Here is a 22,820-nt window from a genome sequence, read left to right as displayed (position 1 = left end):
AGGATGATTTGAAGGTTATCTAGGTAATTTGGTGGGGACAGGTGACTTGGGGACCCTACTCTTCCTCCATCTTGCCCCTCCTCTGATAAATGTAATTTAAAAAGGCCTAAATTTGAAAGAACTAAAGAAATATCCAGTGACCGTAAAATAGTGACCTAGAATAATTACATATGATTCCTTTAGCTAAAATGAATACTGAGTGAAAAGTTACATCTCACAAAGGCCAGCACTCCGGGTTGGAGGGGCATCCCCACGACACAGGACACAGGGTCCTTTGTGCTTTTGCTGGATAGCAGATCCATTGTTCCCCAGTCTTCCCAGAGCTGGGGATTTCTTCCGGTGGAGACCATAGGTGGAAGCATTATTGGCTCTTTAGGTTGGACTTTTCAAATTCTGCTTAGTGATACTGAGAGTTGAGGCACTACTGCACTGGAGGTGGGACTGGCCGGTAGCAGTCAAGATGAAGACACATTCAATCTGGGCCTTTCCTGACAGAGATGTGGCTCAAACACTCAATTGCTGGCTAGTCATGCCCAATCCATTTGGGCTTACACAGTTCTCTTCCAAACTTTTTGCTCTGTTGTAGCAATATACCCTGGACATCTTGGCATACGCCAAGGAATATATGTTATGATTTTATTTTCTGAGTTAAAAAGGTTCCCGTATTAATAAGCTTACTTAATAAATAAAAACTGTATTTGTACCATAAATGGCTTTTTAAAAAAGCATATGTAAATTTTAGATGGGATAAAACAAACAGACTTGAGTCCATTATGCTGTTTTAAGCCAAACTCCTCATTCTGAAGCAGCAGCTGTTCTTGCTAATTAGGATCACATTGATGGGTGGATAGTACTAAGACTTTTTGCCTTGATGTCATTTTTTCTGGGTTGGCCAATGACAGCTTCTCTCTTCTGATGTCTGGGTGCTATAGTCAGCAAAAGACATGCGTGGGCTTCTGGGCAGGTCACAGAACTGGTTCGCTTCCATACTCCAGAGAGTCATTTGGCAGAAAACTTGGCCAGTGTGCATAGACACTTTTAAGTGAATTCCATGGGTGTGGAGACATTCTTGCAAAGCCTCCTTTTTCCTTCTCTTTCAGAACAAATGTCTGAGCTGTCAAAAATCCATTTTACACAGTTCTAAGTACTATGTTTGGTGCACGTTAGGTCTGAAGATGGGGAGCCTGCACTTGATGCCGGCAGTCTCTTTGTGTGACTCTTTCAATACCTTGGCAAAGACACCTACCCTCTACTCTCCAGAACATTAGAGACTGCCTCCATGACAGCAGAAATATTATTTAATGATATTAAATCAGTTTCTACACAGGCTGCAAAAACTGCACACCTTTTTCAAAAAAGGGAAATATTTTCACAATCTCATCAGTTTTCCTTGATCACAAAAGCTCAGTTTGCACAGCAGGATTTTATTCTCAAAGGATGAATATTTCAAATACAATACATCCCTCTATGGAGAAAACAATTCTAATGGTCTATACAGATGGTCTAGTGAGATCATTACTAAGAAGTATTGTTGATTAACAAACAGAGTGAAGAGAAAAGACACATGAAATGAGGTGTGGTTTGGGTAAGCAGTCAAACTTAACAAATATTTAGGGCCAGAACAGACTGAGTAATTAAAAAAAAAAAAAAAAAAGGATGGGAAAGGGGAAGCTTCTTGCATTCCCTGGAGACAGTAAGACAGAGTGGGGGCGGGGCCAAAGACACTGGACTTGGAGAAGATACTGCACATGAGGTTTGTGTTGGAAAAAGGTACAGGAAGGGGTGGGAGAGTCTGTTGGCCTTAAAGTTCTTCCATATGACTGGGCATTCTAGAAACCTGACCAGCTTATTCAATGGAAGCATGGTTCTTAGGGTGGACAGACCATATCTAAGCAAAGGACATCAGCTTCCTGTTCCCTCTGGCCCAGAGAGCAGACTCAAAACTCTCCTACATGTGCTGCCTCTTGGTGGGTCCATTTGCACACCTTCTGGTGCTGGACTGAATATCCAAGACCCTGTCATCAGGAGCTGAGGAGGGTAGTTAAGATGAAAACGACTGAGGTGCTCTCATCAGTAAAGTGACCAACAGGCACACAGGCATAGGGACAGTTGAGGGAATGACTGCAGATGGCAAAGTAGGGAAGGAGGTCAGATATTAAAGTTGGATTTAAAATACATTTAAGAGAGGTATTTAACTAGATTATCAATGAGATAGTGAATTGCTGAGTCATGGAATGGGCTCTGCAGGGTCATTTTAGTCCTACATCATAACCTCCCCACAGTCGTGTGGAGAGGCCAGTTCGTTACTCTGCAGAGTTAAGTATGGAGGCGGCTTTGGTACACAGCGTGGGTTACATTGTAAATCAGGAAAGGCCTCTTTGTCAGCTCCAGGTGGGACCCCTGAGAATGAAGGGATGTCCTGGTGTCTGTGTTGTGGTCCGCGCATCACATGAGCAATATTTCCTCTAAGGAGGCCACACAGACTCAAGGTCAGCATTTCTCTCTACTTAACTATGTGCCGTTTTTCATACCACAAAAATTATCAGGCAGAGGGGCTCGAAAATCACAGGGAGGTCCATGCAAGCAACGTTGATGTTCTATGTGCCTTCCAGCGATCAGTGAAACTGTCAGAGAAGCCTTTCCTATTCCTAATACCTCTTAATATGATTAACTTAGTGTGAATCTTGTGAGCTTCCAGGAAGAGAACTGCTTAGGTCGAGTTTATAAAGAATACTAATGAGATACACCAAAGGAAATGACCAAGGCTGATTCTCAGGGATAAAACTCCCCCTCAAATGGAGTAAAATCTGAACTGCTTATTAAAAGTACATCATGGACATAAAGCAACCATATGCAAAACAGCTGAGCACACAGAGCTTCCTAGAGGTGGGGCTTAGGAACGTTAGAAGGTCAGGTCTGTTCATCTCCATTTCTATTGGTCTACGATGTTTTACGATGTTTTGATTTTATCAGAATTGAAATAGTAAAAAAGAACCAAAAAACACATATGTGTGAAACAAGCTGTAAATCTGCCTCCTTTGGCCAAACTATGTGTGTCTACATGACCACATGTGGGTGGAAAGGGTCCCTAGGCATAATCACCACAAAATCAAAAGGTTATTTTCTCCGATGTGGGCGAATTTCACTTCAGTTGCAAACCTTTCATTGACAGCATACTCAACAATGAGCAACCGGGAGAGCTCTGACTTTTGAATATACGAATATGTCAAAGTCCTTTGAAACTCAGGTAGTTGAGGTGAAAGCATTCCACAAGAAAAGCACTCCTCCTCCTTTCTCTGAAAGCTGTCTTACATTTCAAAAGATGACTAGGCATACTCGGAATTTCAAATAGTAGGATGTATTTTGCAGAGAGAAGAGAAAAATTTGTTCATACTATTAGGCAAATGCTTTGTGAAAAGGGTGGGGGGGGCATGGGAAAGCAGGAGAAAGGGAGCACCAGATAGATACCATGTGGTACTAAATGATGTGGTACTAAATGAATCAGTTCTACACCTGCAACACAAATGAGACACGTGCCTCTGTGACCCCAGACCCAGGGTGTACAAGAGCAGCTGTAGGCGAGTGGCTGCTGTCACTGTCTAGGATTGTTGAAGGGTCTTGATTTAGCCCATGGACAAAATCGTTGAACAGCAAATATAAATCATCACCGAATGTAAGTCATGAATAATCTTAAGGAAATTCTTGTTTTATTTATATAGATACGAACTCCTATTTAGCTAATTAGAGCAATGATTACACAATTGACATTCCTGTTCTAGAAGGGTTTGTTCACACACTAGAATGGCTTAAGAAAAGCATTATCTAATTTTGATTTTATTTTACACTCTCAGAAGAGATAGAGGGAACATGAAGAAAAAAATGTGGTTCATTCCCTAATTCTGAGGTCCAGCAGGGACAAAACCAGGCTTCTCTGACTCCAGGCCCATCCGAATTGCGGGGAGGTTTCCATGCCTAGGGAAAACCAGGACAGACGAGGGAAGCCCACTGCGCCCCAGCCCTATGTAAAGAATGCTACAGTGATTCTATCACCATGCTCTAGCTGAAGCATATGCTTAACACTAAAGAGGATTTCAACTTAACATCTAAATTTTAAAACTGGAGCATTTCAGCAACGAATAAGCTCAGAGAGCTCATCCCAGAAGTGAAATGAAAGAACTATTGCTCTGACGTCTGAAAATCAAGCTGCAGGTCCCAGTTTCACTCCCCTCTCAGGCTCAGGCAGACACATAAGGGGGCGGTGGTTCCTTGGCAGCACCATTCACGGTGGCATCGTCATATGGGGGTAATAGCACCTGAGAAGAAACAGAGAAGACGAGAGTGAGTTTTAAAAGTGCACATACATTCCCCTGAACTTTAGCTTCTGTGGAACTTTCATGCAGCTAAATGTTTGCCATCACCTGTACCAAATTTCAACCCACCAGCAAGTGGCTATACTTCGATGAGACTTTTTCTTTTCTTTCTTGATGAGACTTTTTTTTCTTTTTTTTTTAATTTATTTTTTTATTGGTGTTCAATTTGCCAACATATAGAATAACACCCAGTGCTCATCCCACCAAGTGCCCCCCTCAGTGCCCGTCACCCAGTCACCCCCACCCCCCACCCACCTCCTCTAGTTCGTTTCCCAGAGTTAGGAGTCTCTCATGTTCTGGATGAGACTTTTTCTTTCTTTCTTTCTTTTTTTTTTTTTTAGATTTTATTTTTTTAATATTATTTATTTATGATAGTCACACAGAGAGAGAGAGAGAGAGGCAGAGACACAGGCAGAGGGAGAAGCAGGCTCCATGCACCGGGAGTCTGACATGGGATTCGATCCCGGGTCTCCAGGATCGCGCCCTGGGCCAAAGGCAGGCGCCAAACCGATGCGCCACCCAGGGATCCCTGAGACTTTTTCTTAAAGAAAAAAATGTTAGGAGACTTTTGGTCCTTTCTAGTTTTTTTTTTTTTTTTTTAAGATTTTATTTATTTGACAGAGAGAGAGGGAGAGAGAGCACAAGCAGGAGGAGAGTGAGAAGCAGACTCCTCGCTGAGCAGGGAGCTTGATGCAGGATCCGATCCCAGGACCCTGAGAACATGACCTGGGCTGAAGGCAGACACTTAACCAACTGAGCCACCCAGACACCCTGCCCTTTCTAGGTTTTCCAAACCCTGTTCACATGTGCCTGAATGTCAAGGTGCCTGGAAGGCCCCAGGACTATGTCTCTAGGACTAGGAAGGAGGCAACTGTGTCTCCTGACAGGAAAAAAGGCTTCTGGGTGATGTCTAGTGTGCATACAAATAGGGCAGGCATCTGTCTGACTACAGGAACCACTCATGGTGACATCAGCCACATTTTGTCAGTGTGGCCTTAAATAACTTACTTGACCTCAATTTCTACATCTATAATATGGGGATGCCAGAGAATGAGAGGTCTATAAAATATGTAACACTACTTGATGCACACCTAAGATGGTTGATATCTGTAAATGGCTGAAGAGGAATAAACAAGCACAACTGACAGCCTCCCTGTTCACATCTCAGGTACAAAAACAAGTGCTTGGAATGGTTCATGAACTGTCAACAGAAGAAAACACTGATTGATTTCAGAGTAAAAAACAAACCAGGGAGTATGAACTCAATGTAATTAGCCTTTCTTCAGTCAACTAACACTGATCACGCATCTACTAGGTGACAAGCATCATAAGTACAAGTTCATTAAGATAAAGGAGGGTCCCTGCCCTTAGAAATTCAGAGATGAGATGAACTAAAACCTTACCTACCTCAAGTGTTTTGTGGAAAGAGAAGGAACATTCACAAACAGAACAGAAAAAAACAAATATATGGACATTGCTTAAATGGAAAGCGGTAGATGTTTATCAATTTCTCGCATTTTCGTTTATTTATCCCTTTAGCCTCCAGAGGAACATTAACATTTTTTTTAAAGTTTTCTATTTTAAGTTTTTGTCATACCGTATTTGCCCAACAGTATCATGCATACACACACGCACATGCTCCTACCTCTCTAATTCAACACACTTGACTGTATATTCTCCTATTCCAGTCATGGAGCTCCTGCTGGGCTGAAATCCGGTCTTATGCAACCCTGGAGTTGGGCCCAGTGCTTATTCAACAGTAGGAACTCAGATGTTTCTGGAATGAATGAGTGAGGCATTGCCTGGGCTGGTCCTGAGAGGATCTGTACAGTGTATTAGGTTAGATGAGGAAGTGCAGCCTGGCATTCTAGGCAGAGGACATTGACAATGGCTAGGGTCCGATTAGGAGACAGAAACCACCCAGTCATTTGAACAGAGAAGGTTTAATAAAGAATAATTAACAGAGGACTGGTGGTGAACCAGGTAAAATTGGGCATGATCAGTGGATGGGTGTGAACAAGATATCAAAGAAGAACACAAGGGGAAAAGTACTTTAGGCCCTTCAGGAAGAGGGATCGGGCCCAGACAGAAGAGGAGGCGCTGCAGGTACAAGGATAAGAGCACAGGTAAGAGGAGAGAAGCCTGAAGGTACGGCATCTTCTGGGACCTGAGGGGAAGAGAGGCAAGGGCCAGAGCATGAACACAGCCCTGTCTTCCACCCAAAGGCACTTCACCCAGGCTCTGGCAGCAGCCTCTCCACAAGGGATCCTAAAGGGTCTCAGCTTGACTGGGGAGAAAAGTGTATTTTCTACAACAAACCCAGACCTCCTCTCTCTGCATCTGCACTGGTGTGTGTGTGCACACAGATGTGGTAACTTATAACCAGCAGCAACAGCTGTGATCGACACTAGAAATATTAAATTTTGCATGACTGAGCTTCAGCATTATGTTCCTCAGCCTCATTAAACAATTAAATGATTCATATCTATCACTATCCTTGGAGAAATTATCCTAAAACACAGTGGGGCTACTTAAAAAGGAATGAAATCAGCCACTGCATCCATTTTTTTCTCTTTCCTGAGCAAAATACGATACTCAGATTCTCCCAAATGTACACAGATTAAACACATTTTTTTTAGAAAGAAAAAAACAGTACTGTAACTTTAACTTTTGTTTTTCAAAATAGACTTACTTTCATATTGTTAGGTTGTCACTGATTCTTGTGATTTATCTTCAAACTTGATTTATTTTTTTTAAGATTTTATTTATTTAGGGGCAGGGAAAGATGGCAGGAGAGTCGGGTCCTCAATTAACCTGGCCCCACCACCTTACCTAGATAACTTTCAAACCATCCTGAACACCTACAAATTCGACCTGAGATTTAAAGTGAGAATAGCCGGAGCGCGACAGAGAGAAGGGTTTTCGCTTCTAGCAAGGTAGGAAGGTGGGGGAAAATATATATAATAAAGAATCAGGAGGCGGGGCAAGAGGGCGGAAGAGTAGGGTCCCCAAGTCACCCGTCCCCAACGTACCTAACTTTCAAATCATCCTGAAAACCTACGAATTCGGCCTGAGATTTAAAGAGAGACCAGCTGGAATGCTACAGTGAGAAGAGTTCGCGCTTCTATCAAGGTAGGAAGACGGGGAAAAATAAAGAAATAAAAAAGCATCCAAGGGGGAGGGGCCCTGGGAGGAGCAGGCTAAGGCCCTGCGGTGAGTGTCCCCAGGACACGAGAGCCCCGGCCGGGAGAAGCAGCTTTACCAATCTTCCTGGATGGAAAGGCGCCTGCAGGGAGCTTGGGCAGGATCCCGGGGGTGGGGGGGTGGGGGGGGTGGAAGGGGTGCCCTCAGGCTCCCAGGGGCACTAACAGAGGACCTGCGCCCGGGGGAGAGCGCCACGCCCGGCGGGCCCTGGGAGGAGCCCAAGCATTGGCTCGGGCAGCGGCTCCTGGCGGAGGGGGCTGCGCGGCCCGGGAGCGCGATGCCAGCGGTGCAGGCCCTGGAGCCCAGGGCACCAGGGGACACAGCCCAAGATCCGGCGCTTCCTGGGGACAGGCGGAGGCCGGGAGGACACAGGGCAGCAAGGACCCTCCTGCCACTGGGCGGCCGGGAGCTGTGCATATCGGCGCCTCCTGCCCCTGAAGCATCCAGGCCCCTGCGGACTGGGAGCTGCAGTAGTTACTGCGGAGAGCTGGCCGCCGCCACTCTTGTTGTTCCTCCTGGTGTCACCTTGTGCCTGGGACTGAGCAGGGCAGCCAGGAAGCAGGGGCCTCACAGGATAAACAGCTCCCACTGAGCTGTACACCTGGCAAGGGGCTGGGCAGCTCCCCCAGGTGAACACACCTGAGAATCAGCACAGCAGGCCCCTACCCCAGAAGACCAGCTGGAAGGACAGGAGAAGAGCAAGTTCTTGACCAAGCAGCGCTAGAAAGTTCCAGGGAAAGTCTAGGAATTTACAGTACATAGACTCAGAGGATACCCCCTCTTGTTTTTTGTTTTCTGTTTGTTCCCCCCCTTTTTCCTTTTTTCTCTCTTTTTCTCCTTTTTCCAGTACAACTTGTTTTTAGCCACTTTGCACTGAGCAAAATGACTAGAAGGAAAAACTCACCTCAAAAGAAAGAATCAGAAACAACACTCTCTCCCACAGAGTTACAAAATTTGGATTAAAATTCGATGTCAGAAAGCCAAATCACAAGCACAATTATAAAGCTGCTGGTGGCTCTAGAAAAAAGCATAAAGGATTCAAGAAACTTCATGACTGCAGAATTTAAATCTAATCAGGCTGAAATTAAAAATCAATTAAATGAGATGCAATCCAAACTGGAGGTCCTAATGACGAGGGTTAACGAGGTAGAAGAACGAGTGAGTGACATAGAAGACAAGTTGATGGCAAGGAAGGGAGTGGAGGAAAAAAGAGACAAACAATTAAAAGATCATGAGGATAGGTTAAGGGAAATAAATGACAGCCTCAGAAGGAAAAATCTACGTTTAATTGGGGTTCCCGAGGGCATCAAAAGGGACAGAGGACCAGAAAGTGTATTTGAACAAATCATAGCTGAGAACTTCCCTAAAGTGGGAAGGGAAACAGGCATTCAGATCTAGGAGATAGAGAGATCTACCCCCTCTAAAATCAATAAAAATCGTTCAACACCTCAACATTTAATAGTGAAACTTGGAAATTCCTATGATAAAGAGAAAAATCCTTAAAGCAGCAAGAAACAAGGGATCCCTAACCTTTATGGGGAGAAGTATTAGGGTAACAGCAGACCTCTTCACAAGATCTGGCAGGCCAGAAAGGGCTGGCAGGATATATTCAGGATCCTAAATGAGAAGAACCTGCAACCAAGATACTTTATCCAGCTAGGTTCTCATTCAGAATAGGAGAGATAAAGAGCTTCCAAGATAGGCAGAGACTGAAAGAATATGTGACCACCAAACCAGCTCTGCAAGATATTAAGAGGGACTCTGTAAAAGAAAGAGGAAGTCGAAGGAAACAATCCACAAAAACAGGGACTGAATAGGTATCATGATGACACTAAATTCATATCTTTCAATAGTAACTCTGAACGTGAATGGGCTTAATGAACCCATCAAAAGGCACAGGGTTTCAGACTGGATAAAAAAGCAGGACCCATCTATTTGCTGTCTACAAGAGACTCATTTTAGACAGAAGGACACCTACAGCCTGAAAATAAAAAGTTGGAGAACCATTTACCATTCAAATGACCTTAAAAGAAAGCAGGGGTAGCCATCCTTATATCAGATAAATTAAAGTTTATCCTGAAGACTGTAGTGAGAGATGAAGAGGGACACTATCTCATACTTAAAGGATCTATCCAACAAGAGGACTTAATAATCATCAATATTTATGCCCCGAATGTGGGAGCTGCCAAGTACATTAATCAATTAACAACCAAAGTTAAGACATACTTAGATAATAATACACTTATACTTGGTGACTTGAACACAGTGCTTTCTACAATCGACAGATCTCCTAAGTACAACATCTCCAAAGAAACAAGAGCTTTAAGTGATACACTGGACCAGATGGATTTCACAGATATTTACAGAACTTTACATGGAAATGCAACTGAACACACATTCTTCTCAAGTGCACATGGAACTTCCTCCAGAATAGACCACATACTGGGTCACAAATCAGGTCTTAAACGAAACCAAAAGATTGGGATCGTCTGCTGCATATTTTCAGACCATAATGCTTTGAAACTAGAACTAAATCACAAGAAGTTGGAAGGATTTCAAACACATGAGGGAAAAGGACCATCCTGCTAAAAGATGAAAGGGTCAACCAGGGTATTAGGGAAGAATTAAAAAGATTCATGGAAACTAATGAGAATGAAGATACAACTGTTCAAAATCTTTGGGATACAGTAAAAGCAGTTGAGGGGGAAATACATCGCAATATAAGCATCCATCCAAAAACTGGAAAGAACTGAAATACAAAAGATAACCTTGCACCTAAAGGAGCTGGAGAAAAAACAGCAAATAGATCCTACACCCAGCAGAAGAAGAGAGTTAATAAAGATTCGAGCAGAACTCAATGAAATAGAGACCAGAACTATGGAACAGATCAACAAAACCAGGAGTTGGTTCTTTGAAAGAATTAGTAAGATAGATAAACCATTAGCCAGCCTTATTAAAAAGAAGAGAGAGAAGACTCAAATTAATAAAACTATGAATGAAAACGGAGAGATCACCACCAATACCAAAGAAATACAAATGATTTTAAAAATTTATTATGAGCAGCTATATGCCAATAAGTTAGGCAATCTAGAAGAAATGGACGCATTTCTGGAAAGCCACAAACTACCAAAACTGGAACAAGAAGAAATAGAAAACCTGAACAGGCCAATAACCAGGGAGGAAATGGAAGCAGTCATCAAAAACCTCCCAAGACACAAGAGTCCAGGGCCAGATGGCTTCCCAGGGGAATTCTATCAAACGTTTAAAGAAGAAACCATACCTATCCTACTAAAGCTGGAAAGATAGAAAGAGATGGAAGACTCCCAAGCTCGTTCTATGAGGCAAGCATCACCTTAATTCCAAAACCAAAGACCCCACCAAAAAGGAGAATTACAGACCAATATCCCTGATGAACATGGATGCAAAAATTCTCAACAAGATACTAGCCAATAGGATCCAACAATACATTAAGAAGATTATTCACCATGACCAAGTGGGATGTATCCCCCCGATGCAAGGCTGGTTCAACACTCGTAAAGCAATCAATGTGATTCATCATATCAGCAAGAGAAAAACCAAGAACCATATGATCCTCTCATTAGATGCAGAGAAAGCTTTTGACAAAATAGAGCATCCATTCCTGGTCAAAACTCTTCAGAGTGTAGGGATAGAGGGAACATTCCTCAGCATCTTAAAAGCCATCTACGAAAAGCCCACAGCAAATATCATTCTCAATGGGAAGCACTGGGAGCCTTTCCCCTAAGATCAGGAACAAGACAGGGATGTCCACTCTCACCACTGCTATTCAACATAGTACTGGAAGTCCTAGCCTCAGCAATCAGGCAACAAAAAGAAATAAAAGGCATTCAAATTGGCAAATAAGAAGTTAGGCTCTTCCCTCTTCACAGATGACATGATACCGTACATAGAAAACCCAAAAGTCTCCACCCCAAGATTGCTGGAACTCATACAGCAATTTGGCAGTGTGGCAGGATACAAAATCAATGCCCAGAAATCAGTGGTGTTTCTATTCACTAACAATGAGACTGAAGAAAGAGAACTTCACTAACAATGAGACTGAAGAAAGAGAACTTAAGGAGTCAATCCCATTTACATTTGCACCCAAAAACATAAGATACCTAGGAATAAACTCAACCAAAGAGGTAAAGGATATATACCCTAAAAACTACAGAACACTTCTGAAAGAAATTAAGGAAGACACAAAGAGATGGAAAAATATTCCATGCTCATGGATTGGAAGAATTAATATTGTGAAAATGCCAATGTTACCCAGGGCCATTTACATTTAATGCAATCCCTATCAAAATACCATGGACTTTTTTCAGAGAGTTGGAACAAATCATCTTAAGATTTGTGTGGAATCAGAAAAGACTCCGAACAGCCAGGGGAATATTAAAAAAGAAAACCATAGCTGGGGGCATCACAATGCTGGATTTCAGGTTGTACTACAAAGCTGTGGTCATCAAGACAGTGTGGTACTGGACAAAAACAGACACATAGATCAATGGAACAGAAGAGAGAATCCAGAAGTGGACCCTGAACTTTATGGGCAACTAATATTCGATAAAGGAGGAAAGACTATCCATTGGGAGACAGACAGTCTCTTCAATAAATGGTGCTGGGAAAATTGGACATCCACATGCAGAAGAATGAAACTAGACCACTCTCTTTCACCAGACACAAAGATAAACTCAAAATGGATGAAAGATCTAAATGTGAGACAAGATTCCATCAAAATCCTAGAGAAGAACACAGGCAACACCCTTTTTGAACTTGGCCACAGTAACTTCTTTGCAAGATACATCCATGAAGGCAAGAGAAGCAAAAGCAAAAATGAATTATTGGGACTTCATCTAGATAAGAAGCTTCTGCACAGGAAAAGCAACAGTCAACAAAACTAAAAGACAACCTACAGAATGGGAGAAGATATTTGCAAATGACGTATCAGATAAAGGGCTAGTTTCCAAGATCTATCAAGAGCTTATTTAAACTGAACAGAAAAGAAACAATCAAATCATGAAATGGGCAAAAGGCATGAACAGAAATCTCACAGAGGAAGACATAGACATGGCCAACACGCACATGAGAAAATGCTCTGCATCACTTGCCATCAGGGAAATACAAATCAAAACCACAATGAGATCCCACCTCACACCAGTGAGAATGGGGCAAATTAACAAGGCAGGAAACCACAAATGTTGGAGGGGATGTGGAGAAAAGGGAACCCTCCTGCACTGTTGGTGGGAATGCAAACTGGTGCAGCCACTCTGGAAAACTGTGTGGAGGTTCCTCAAAGAGTTAAAAATAGACCTGCCCTACGACCCAGCAGTTGCACTGTTGGGGATTTACCCCAAAGATACAGATGCAGTGAAATGCAGGGACACCTGCACCCCGATGTTCCTAGCAGCAATGTCCACAATAGCCAAACTGTGGAAGGAGCCTCGGTGTCCATCGAAAGATGATGGATAAAGAAGATGTGGTTTATGTATACAATGGGATGTTACTCAGCCATTAGAAACGACAAATACCCCCCATTTGCTTTGACGTGGAGGGACTGGAGGGTATTATGCTGCGTGAAAGAAGTCAATTGGAGAAGGACAAACATTTATGGTCCCATTCATTTGGGGAATATAAAAAATTAGTGAAAGGGAATAAAGGTAAAGGAGAGAAAATGAGGGTAAATATCAGTGAGGGTGACAAAATATGAGAGACCCCTAACTCTGGGAAATGAACAAGGGGTAGTGGAAGGGGAGGTGGGTGGGGGGTTGGGGTGACTGGGTGACAGGCACTGAGGGGGGCACTTGGCGGGATAAGCACTGGGTGTTATTCTGTCTGTTGGCAAATTGAACTCCAATAAAAAAGAAAGAAAGAAAGAATCAAGTAGGGGAGGGGCACCGTGGAGAGCCGGGTAAAGCCCAGCTGCGAGAGCCTCCGGGACGGGAAAGCCCAGCCCGGGAGAAGCAGGAAGTTTAAGAAATCCGCACCAGATTCTTCCTGGACGGAAAGGTGCTCAGCCGGGAACTCGAGCCGAATCGAATCGAATCGAATCGAATCGAACCGCAGGAGGGGCAGTGAAGCCCCAGTGTCCCCCGCGTCGCTAAGAGCAAGTGCAGCCTGGGGTCAAGCGCGCTGCACCCGGCGGGCGACTCTCGGTGAGGAGCTGGGTCGCGCACCCGGCGGGGCCTCGGGGGGCAGCCGGTCCGTCGGGCGGGGGCGCCGGCGGGGGGGCGCTGCCTCGCTGCCTTCAGGAGCTGCGACCTGGGAGCGCGATCCCAGCCCACGATCCTGCGCTCCCCCGGGCCAGGCGGAGGCGGGGAGGGCCCAGGACCGGGAGGACGCTCCTGCCGCGGGGCGCCCCCGAGCTGTGCGCATCGGCGCCCCGCGCCGCCCCGGGAGCGTCCAGGCCAGGGCGGACTGGGGGCTGCGGGAGTTACTGGGGGAGCTGGCTCCAGAGCTGGAGACCTGGCCGCGGACAGTGGTGCTGTTCCTCCTGGGCTCACCCGGTGCCTGGGAGGGGCGGGGCCGCCAGGGGACGTCTCTGCCAGGTGCACACACCTGAGAATCAGGGCCGCAGGTCCTTCCCCCAGAAGACCAGCTGGAAGGACCGGGAAGAGCAAGTTCTTGACCAAGCGGCACTGGAAAGGGGAAGTCGAGGGATTTATAGTATGCAGAACCAAAGGGTACCCCCACTTTTTTCCCTTTCTCCAGTACAGCTCATTTTTATATCACACTACAAGTTGCCAATATTTTTTCTCTTTTCCCACCTTAACTACAATACTTTGCCACCTCTTCATCTTTAAGTTTCTTCCTTTTTGACTTTCCGATTTCTACAATTACATGTCTTAGATATATTTTCCACTTCTAAATTCCTTTCAACATACTCAATTCAATTTTGGGAGATACACGAGATATGTTTGTGTGTGTGTGTGTGTGTGTGTGTGTGTTGTTTTCTCTGCCTCATTTTGTACTACAACAGCGGAAGTTAATGCTTTCTAGAACATGACCAGCATGCACCCAGAGCCAAGTAGTATACCGTGCTGGTTCATTCTGTGAGATTATATTCTCTCTTCATTCCCATTCTGCCCCCTCTTTTATCTCGTTTATGTTTTGGTGGTCAGGGTCGGGGCTTTCTACAAGTATTGCTGGTTTATAAATGTGGGACTGAGCATCTTCTAACATACAGAACTTAGTACATTCAGAACCAAGAGGATCACCCTCTAAGACCCCTCAGGTAGAATACATTCTCTTTCCACTACAACTTCTTCACCACCACCAACTCCAAGTCCCCCCTTTTTTTCTTCTCTTTTTTTTTCTCTTCTTTCTTTCTTCTTCTTTGGGATTTTTGGCCTTTTATTTTGTACTACTTTGTTTTAAAAATTCTTTTCACTTTAATGACCCTTTTGTGTTGTTTTGTTCTGATCTTTGTTTTCATGTTCTAGTCTCTGACCTCATCTAAGCTGAAACTTACTTAGGTCATGGTTCATATTCTTGACTCAGCCCGCTTACACAGCTACTCTGCACTGAGCAAAATGGCTAGAAGGAAGAATTTACCGCAAAAGAAAGAATCTCTCTGCTACAGAGCTACAGAACATGGATTACAATTCAAAGTCAGAAAGCCAATTCACAAGCACAATTATAAAGCTACTGGTGGCTCTGGAAAAAAGCATAAAGGATTCTAGAGACTTCATGACTGCAGAATTTAGATTTAATCAGGCTGAAATTAAAAATCAATTAAATGAGATGCAATCCAAACTGGTTGTCCTAATGACCAGGGTTAATGAGGTGGAAGAAAGGGTGAGCGACATAGAAGACAAGTTGATGGCAAGGAAGGAAGCTAAAGAAAAAGAGAAAAACAACTAAAAGACCACGAGGAAAGGTTAAGGGAAATAAATGATAGCCTCAGAAGGAAAAATCTGCATATAATTGGGGTTCCAGAGAGCGCTGAGAGGGTCAGAGGGCCAGAATGCATATTTGAACAAATCATAGCTGAGAACTTCCCCTAATTTGGGGAGAGAAACAGGCACTCAGATCCAGGAGATACAGAGGTTTCCCTTCCAAATGAAAACTGTTCAACATCTTGACATTTAATAGTGAAACTTACGAATTCCAAAGATAAAGAGAAAATCCTTAAAGCAGTGAGAGACAAGAGATTCTTAGCTTATATGGGGAGAAATATCAGATTAATAGCAGACCTCTCCACAGAAACCTGGCAGGGCAGAAAGGGCTGGCAGGATATATTCAGGGTCCTAAATGAGAAGAACATGCAGCCAAGAATACTTTATCCAGCAAGGCTGTCACTCAAAATAGGAGAGATAAAGAGCTTCCAAGATAGGCAGAAACTGAAACAATATGTGACCACCAAACCAGCTCTGCAAGAAATATTAAGGGGGACCCTGTAAAAGAAAGATGGAGCCCAAAGAAATAATCCACAAAAACAGGGACTGAGTACTTGGAAATCTGAGAAAATAACTGTAGAGGCAATTAAGATAGGACATGCCAATGAGGGTGCCATATAACAAAATTGGTTGAAATCCAATTATTTTGACATTTTTAGAAGTTGGCATTTAGTTAAACTCTTTCACTCTTTTTTTTCTTTTTAATTTTTACTTATGATAGTCACACAGAGAGAGAGAGACAGAGGCAGAGACATAGGCAGAGGGAGAAGCAGGCTCCATGCACCAGGAGCCTGATGTGGGATTCGATCCCGGGTCTCCAGGATCACGCCCTGGGCCAAAGGCAGGCGCTAAACCGCTGCGCCACCCAGGGATCCCAAACTCTTTCACTCTTAAAAATTTAGTCATTCATAATGAATGACTAAAAAATAATCTCTTAGGACTAAGAATATAGGTCATATTCTATTTCAAACTAAAGTCTCTACCTGGTAAATGGCAGCTACTCACTGAGTAGATAAACACAGACAGATTACAAATCTCAACAGAGACTACTTTACTTCAAGTAATATTCAATATGCTGAAATTCCTATCTAAGTACAATCCCTTGGAGTTTGTCTTAATATGAGCTCAACCACAGTGACTGTGTGATCATGTAACTTTCTGACATGCAGGTGGAAAAACCCCTCTTGCCAGTGACCCCAGAAGGCAGCTCTTCATTAGGAAGGTTAGAATCTGTAGTATTTCCTTAATTGGGAGTTATCTTGCTAGGTTACAGTGTGCTTGTGGGAACTAGTTCCTCAATCATTTTAATTCAACTCAACCAATACTCAGAGTGTTACCAGAGTAGACTTCATTCTTCCTAGCTACTTCAATATATAAAACAGTTGGAGGGAGAAATAAATTTGCAAAATTTAACACAGAAGTGACTCCAGCTGGCCATAAATCCACAAGTCATTAAAATTTGGGAAATAAATTCATCCCATCAAAGACTAAGAAATGATAAAAAGCTCAAGAGAAAATAACTATCAGTAAAAATAGGAGATGTTTGGGTACTATGGTTAGAGTTGGACTTACACTATCATACCAGAGCTTAGGCACTAAAGGCTTATTTGGAACTCTACAGTTGCTAAGATTACATCCCCCAAAGTATTATATGTAAGTAACATAAATATCTTCAGACACACAAAATTGCATGCCAAATTTTATGTTTGTGCAATTATTTTCCTGGAAAGAGCATTCAGAGCTTCTATCAGATTCTCAAAGAACCATTCCTGGAGATTTGGAAGTCCAAATCTAGGGGTTGGTAAAAGGCCCAAGGTAAATTGCACCAGGAGTTTGCTTGCTGGACAACACCCGCACCCCCCTCCCCCCCCCCGCCCATCCTAGCAAAATGAGGTATATTAAGGTGAAACCAGTGACCAGGATGACAGCTGTGTGGACCTAGTCCACCCAGTGGTAGGGAAAGGAGAAGCCCTAGGAAAAAAAGAGAACTGACTGCTGATGTCACAGAGCCAAACACTTGGAAAATACTATTACTAGGTGGTTGACAGACTTAACAGCCACATAGGAAGGATGGGTAAAACAGGTAAAAAAAAGGTAAAAAAAAAAAAAAAATGAAACCCCCAAATTTGGCAGATGAAAAAACAAGGCAAATGTTTGCTGGGAAAAAAACAAACACTATATGAAAGAATGTATACCACTGAGCTCTGCACCGAACAATATTCCCATATATGTATATGTCTCTTGTCAAAGGCAAACACTCACTGATGGCGGCCCCGGAAAATCTGATATGATGATGCGAGGAGGACAAGGGAAGCGGGGACACAAGTAGAAGAATGAGAACTAAATCCTAGTCAACCACAAGAAGTCAAAAGAGATCTTGGGTAGATCATCAAACAGCGATGTCAACATTACTTTTAAAATACAGAGGCAAACACTAGAAGAAATAGGAAAAGGAGTCAGCAGGGCCAACTGCAGGGGTGACAGGTAGGAGACAGGCAGGGCAATGCAGAAACCAATCTTTCACTGCCATGAGCTTTAGGTATGCACACATAATACCATGTTAACAACACAGATAATATTTAAAAATAAAAGAGTAATCATGGCAGTGTTGAAGGAAAGAGGAAATCCATCATCAAGGGGCTGAGCTTCAACCTGAGGGTGGGGACAGGCTAAACGCCCCATCTTTCCCTTAGCTTGTTGGCTGGCAGGTGAGTTGTGGCTTTCAGAGGAGCTTCTGTGGAGGCCTGGAAGGAAGCTGAGCCCACCTGCCAGGTCTGCTACTCTCAAAGTGAGAAAGAGTGGTAGGACCTGCACCGCGTGCAGTACAGACGCTGCACAAAGCAGCCAGGGACACTGTGCTGGGTAAAGCTATGAGCTCGGGTTGTCTGTTCTCATGGAGGACCGGCCCCACTTCTGCTAGAGACTCCTGCAGTCCTGTGAGTACCAGCCTCCACGTCCAAACACAACGCAGAGTACCCCCATACCAGTGCCAACAAGCGAACGACAGTGCCCTCAGGTACCTCCAAGGAAACACACATGTGCAAAAGGAAAACAACCTATTCCCTCATTTAATACCACATTCTTCATGCTGCTCAGCCCACACCAGCAGCAGCCCAATATCTGACCCTACCTTTACATGATCTATCCAGGTAGATCATCTACACAGCATCCTTGTTACCAATCTGACTCCTCCTCATGATTTTTCTCTCCAGGAATGCTTTTTTTTCTTATGTTGCTCCATATAAACCCAAACAACCCAAGGCTCAAGTTAAATTCACTGCTAATATGGAGATCTGAAATATTCCAGCCTCAATAACACTCTTCTCCACTTTATCATGCCCTGTTATAGTACAATAAGCTCTTGAAATAAAAACACTATAATAATATATTTTCAGATTCCTTTTTTAAAAAAGATTTTATCTTTAATTTGAGAGAGAGCACACAAGCTGGGGGTGGGTAGCAAGGTAGAGGCAGAGAGAGAGAAGCAGGCTCCCCACTGAGCAGGGAGCCTGACAAGGATGTGGAGCTCAATCCCGGGATCCCGAAATCATGACCTGAGCTGAAGGTAGACACTTACCCGACTGAACCACTCAAGCGCCTCTCAGAGTCCTTATAGATATATGAAGTCATAAGAAAAACAATGGAAATGGCAGCAATAATATAACCCTTTGAACTCAAGACACAAAATCATTTTCTGAAGCACTTATGCAATTTATTAATTATAGATTATCTTGTACTCTGAACTGTCTCATATACATTTACCTTTCTCCTCTCCAAGAAGTTTCTAAAAGGCAAGAGTCTCATACTTCCATATTCCTTTCTCATAAATGGTTCTTAGACAAAGGGGTGTTCAAATGTGAGTTCTATCCCTTAGTAAAATGTGTGGCCATGATTAAATTCTAGAGGCAATATGGTGGTGGACAAACACAGCATCTGAAATCAGACCAGGGTTCAAATTCTAGCCCTGTGATTGATGATTCCTGGGGTCCTCTGTTACTAAATGTACCTGAACTGTAGCTTCTATACTTATAAAATGAAGACAGGCTCCCTTGCACTCAGTGTTGTAAGGATCTAAGGGAGTTAACATACCTAACATGGAGTACAAGCTTAGCATCTGTGTGCTCAATGAATGGCAGCAATCCTCCTTAAACAGTATTATTTTAGGGGCACCAGGTGGCTCAGTCGGTTCAAGTGTCTGCCTTTGGCTCAGGGCATGGTCCCAGGGTGCTGGGATCAAGCCCCACAATGGGCTTCCTGCTCAGAAAGGGAGTCTGCTTCTCCCTCTTCTTCTGCCCCTCCCCCTGCTCCTGCTCTCTCTCTCTCTCTCTCACTCTCTTGCCCCCCTCTCAAATGAATAAAATCTTAAAAAAAAAAACAAACTATCATTTTATCCAACTAGTTCAGCTCCTTGCTTTCCTCAAGAAAGTAACACCAGTAAGCCCTCTATTTATACATTCATTTACTTGGGTTAGAAAATAAGTTCTCCTTTCCTTTCTCGGCTCTGGCGGTGGCAGAATGTGGTAGAGGCTAAAATTGAAGCTGCTCTGGGCCTCCTTGTTGAAGCAAACAGATGATAGGATAAAGGCCTACACGGGAAGCTCACTGAGCTAACAACCTATTTGATATAGACCGTGTCTCAAGAATCCTGAAGATATTCCTGTTCTTCAATATGGAAGGAGAGCCCAAAGGTTGTGGTGAGCAACTCCTTCGGAAACAGCCAGCTCATGACTCCTTTTATCTCAAAAGCTAGGAGTAGACAGTACATTCATCTCCCCCTACAACAGGATTTGCCATCTCTACCTCGTATCTCCTTTACTGGATCTAAACAAAAGTAACTGCATGAGAAAGGCCACTCTCTATGAAAAATGGATGCCATTTTTACTGTGAGAAGTGTGGACATATGGTTCTAATCTACAACCCAAAGTAAGATTTGGTTGTAACAGCATATCCGTGCACTCACTCCCTACCCACATACATCCAGGCTCCTGTTGGAGGCCAGCTAGGCTGAGAAGCAGAGATGGAGAGAACAGGGTGAAATCTGGAGCAGGATGCCCTATGTTGGCTTAGCAGCGCCCATGGCGGGGGGGTCGTGGGTGGAGGGAAGCACATGCAAACTCTATGTCAGGAAAGACCAAGGCACACATGCAGCAGTGTAGGTAGTTTGCTGTCTAGCTAAGTGCATGAGGCAGGATTACAAGAGATGAGCCTGGAACAACAGGCTCAATCCCAGCTGGTCTTGTAAGCAATGACAGGAGCACGGTACCTTCTTCCATAGAAACCAGTGGTCCTCACCATTTTGGGGGAGTGGGAGGGGTGCTGGGAGCTTTGGTAATGTCCAAATGGAAGAGACCTCCATGGGCAGACACAGATTATTTTTATGAAATCAACTGCCTTATTTCTTCCCACAAAACACGAAAAACTAAAGAAAATACCATTGTAAATGGAGACTTCTTTTCCTTGCTTTGGCTCTTTTGGGGAGGCATAGGGTGGGAAGCAAGGGGCTTGGTATTCATTTGGGCACAACAGCTCATGAGAGCACCAACTGCTGAGAAATCAGTAACAGCCCCTCAAAGTTGCCTCACAAATAAGATAAGAGTTGGCAGGACGAGGTTATAATTCTGCTCCCTTTTCTCATTTCATGAAAATATTAGAACGCAAGCAGCTGAGACTGATGTTACTGTAGGGATAATCCTGAATCTATTCCTATTTACTGAAAGGGAAAAAAAAATCAAACTGCTGGCAAACTTAGATTTTTAAATATTACCCCACAAGTCACAAATGACTATTATAGAGCAAAGAGGAGTGACGGCACAGCTGAGAAATGCTGCAGTAATAAATGGCAGAACTCTGTGAAGACTTTTAAATAAGGGGCTGACAAATCAGTTTTTTTTTTAAGTTTACTGTATTATATCTTTTATTTATTTTTTAAATTTTATTTTATTTATTTATTTTTAATAAATTTACTTTTTATTGGTGTTCAATTTGTCAACATACAGAATAACACCCAGTGCTCATCCCGTCAAGTGCCCTTTCAGTGCCTGCCACCCAGTCACCCCCACCCCCCACCCACCTCCCCTAGTTTGTTTTCCAGAGTTAGGAATCTTTCATGTTCTGTCTCCCTTTCTGATATTTCCCACTTATTTTTTCTCCTTTCCCCTTTATTCCCTTTCACTATTTTTTATATTCCCCAAATGAATGAGACCATATAATGTTTGTCCTTCTCCGATGGACTTAAATTTCACTCAGCATAATACCCTGTAAGTTCCATCCACGTCAAAGCAAATGGTGGGTATTTGTCGTTTCTAATGGCTGAGGAATATTCCATTGTATGCATAGACCACATCTTCTTTATCCATTCATCTTTCGATGGACACCGAGGCTCCTTCCACAGTTTGGCTACTGTGGACATTGCTGCTAGAAACATCGGGGTGCAGGTGTCCCGGCATTTTACTGCTGACAGATCAGTTTTATGATTTAGATCACTCTGGCAGCAGCAAAGAGAAAAGAACTGAAGAGAAAGGAGAGCTAAAAAGACTTATGTAAAAGACTAATTGTAATAAGTTTAAAAATGACTTCCGGGTTCCTGGCCAAGGTGACAGGTGTACACTGCTACCGTTCACTACAATCAAAGGAAAGCAGCATATATGGAAGAAATGGAGTAAGCCCTGTGGTGTGCTCTCTCAGGGGTTGGCTGGGCGGCTGGGGGTACAGGCATGGAGCTGAGCCTGTTCACACAACTTAGGCAATTTCCTCCACATGAAAGAGAAAAAAAAGAGAACAAGAGAGATGATATATTAGATACTGCTCATTTCATCCAAGAGCATTGGTCCTGCTGTATGCCAGATACCGAGGGTACCACGTTAATTGAACTAGCAGACAGCTTATCTGCTAGTGGAGAGGGCTGATAAATAGAATTTATTTTCCATTGGGAAGTGCAGAGTTTCCCAACTGGTGTCCAGTCACAAGACCCTGCCATACAAACACTGCTTTTTCCTGTTTGCTACTATTTTGAGAAGCCTGGGGCCCTTGGGGGTAGAGGCTGAAAGCAGGGGCTGCGGACAGACCATCTGGGTCCACCAATCCCAGCTTTGAGACTTCAGGCTGGCCACTTACCTTCTTATTTCGCTTTTTTTAAAAACAGATTTTATTTATTTATTCATGAGAGATACAGAGAGAGGCAGAGACACAGGCAGAGGGAGAAGCTCCTCCTTGCGGGGAGCCTGATATGGGACTCAATCCCAGGACCCCAGGATTAAGACCTGAGCCGAAGGCAGATGCTCAACCGCTGAGCCACCCAGGCATCCCCACTCATCTTCTAAATCCTTACTTT

The 22,820-nt window shown here is 43.6% G+C and overlaps 1 protein-coding gene across 12 annotated transcripts in view; it reads right to left on the bottom strand.

The window, feature by feature from the left end:
* Positions 1-1,404: 1,404 nt before the first annotated feature.
* Positions 1,405-22,820, bottom strand: part of LAPTM4B (lysosomal protein transmembrane 4 beta) — a 91,606-nt gene continuing 70,190 nt past the window's right edge. For 5 of the 12 annotated variants that reach the window (XR_013351395.1, XM_077846677.1, XM_077846675.1 and 2 more), the window contains one exon: positions 1,405-4,313. Coding sequence is in view for 9 of the 12 variants with exons in the window: in XM_077846675.1 (XP_077702801.1) it covers positions 4,236-4,313 (78 nt within the window). In the remaining 3 variants the exon portion in view is untranslated. Of the gene's footprint in view, positions 4,314-4,935; positions 5,572-14,150; positions 14,231-19,100; positions 22,241-22,820 lie in introns of those variants that run through there. The other 7 variants (XM_077846673.1, XM_077846676.1, XM_077846682.1 and 4 more) reach the window with 5 other exon arrangements.

The sequence above is a fragment of the Canis aureus genome, chromosome 14, assembly GCF_053574225.1.
Source record: "Canis aureus isolate CA01 chromosome 14, VMU_Caureus_v.1.0, whole genome shotgun sequence".
Classification (NCBI taxonomy): Eukaryota; Metazoa; Chordata; class Mammalia; order Carnivora; family Canidae; genus Canis; species Canis aureus.
This window is presented reverse-complemented; position numbering and strand designations above follow the sequence as displayed.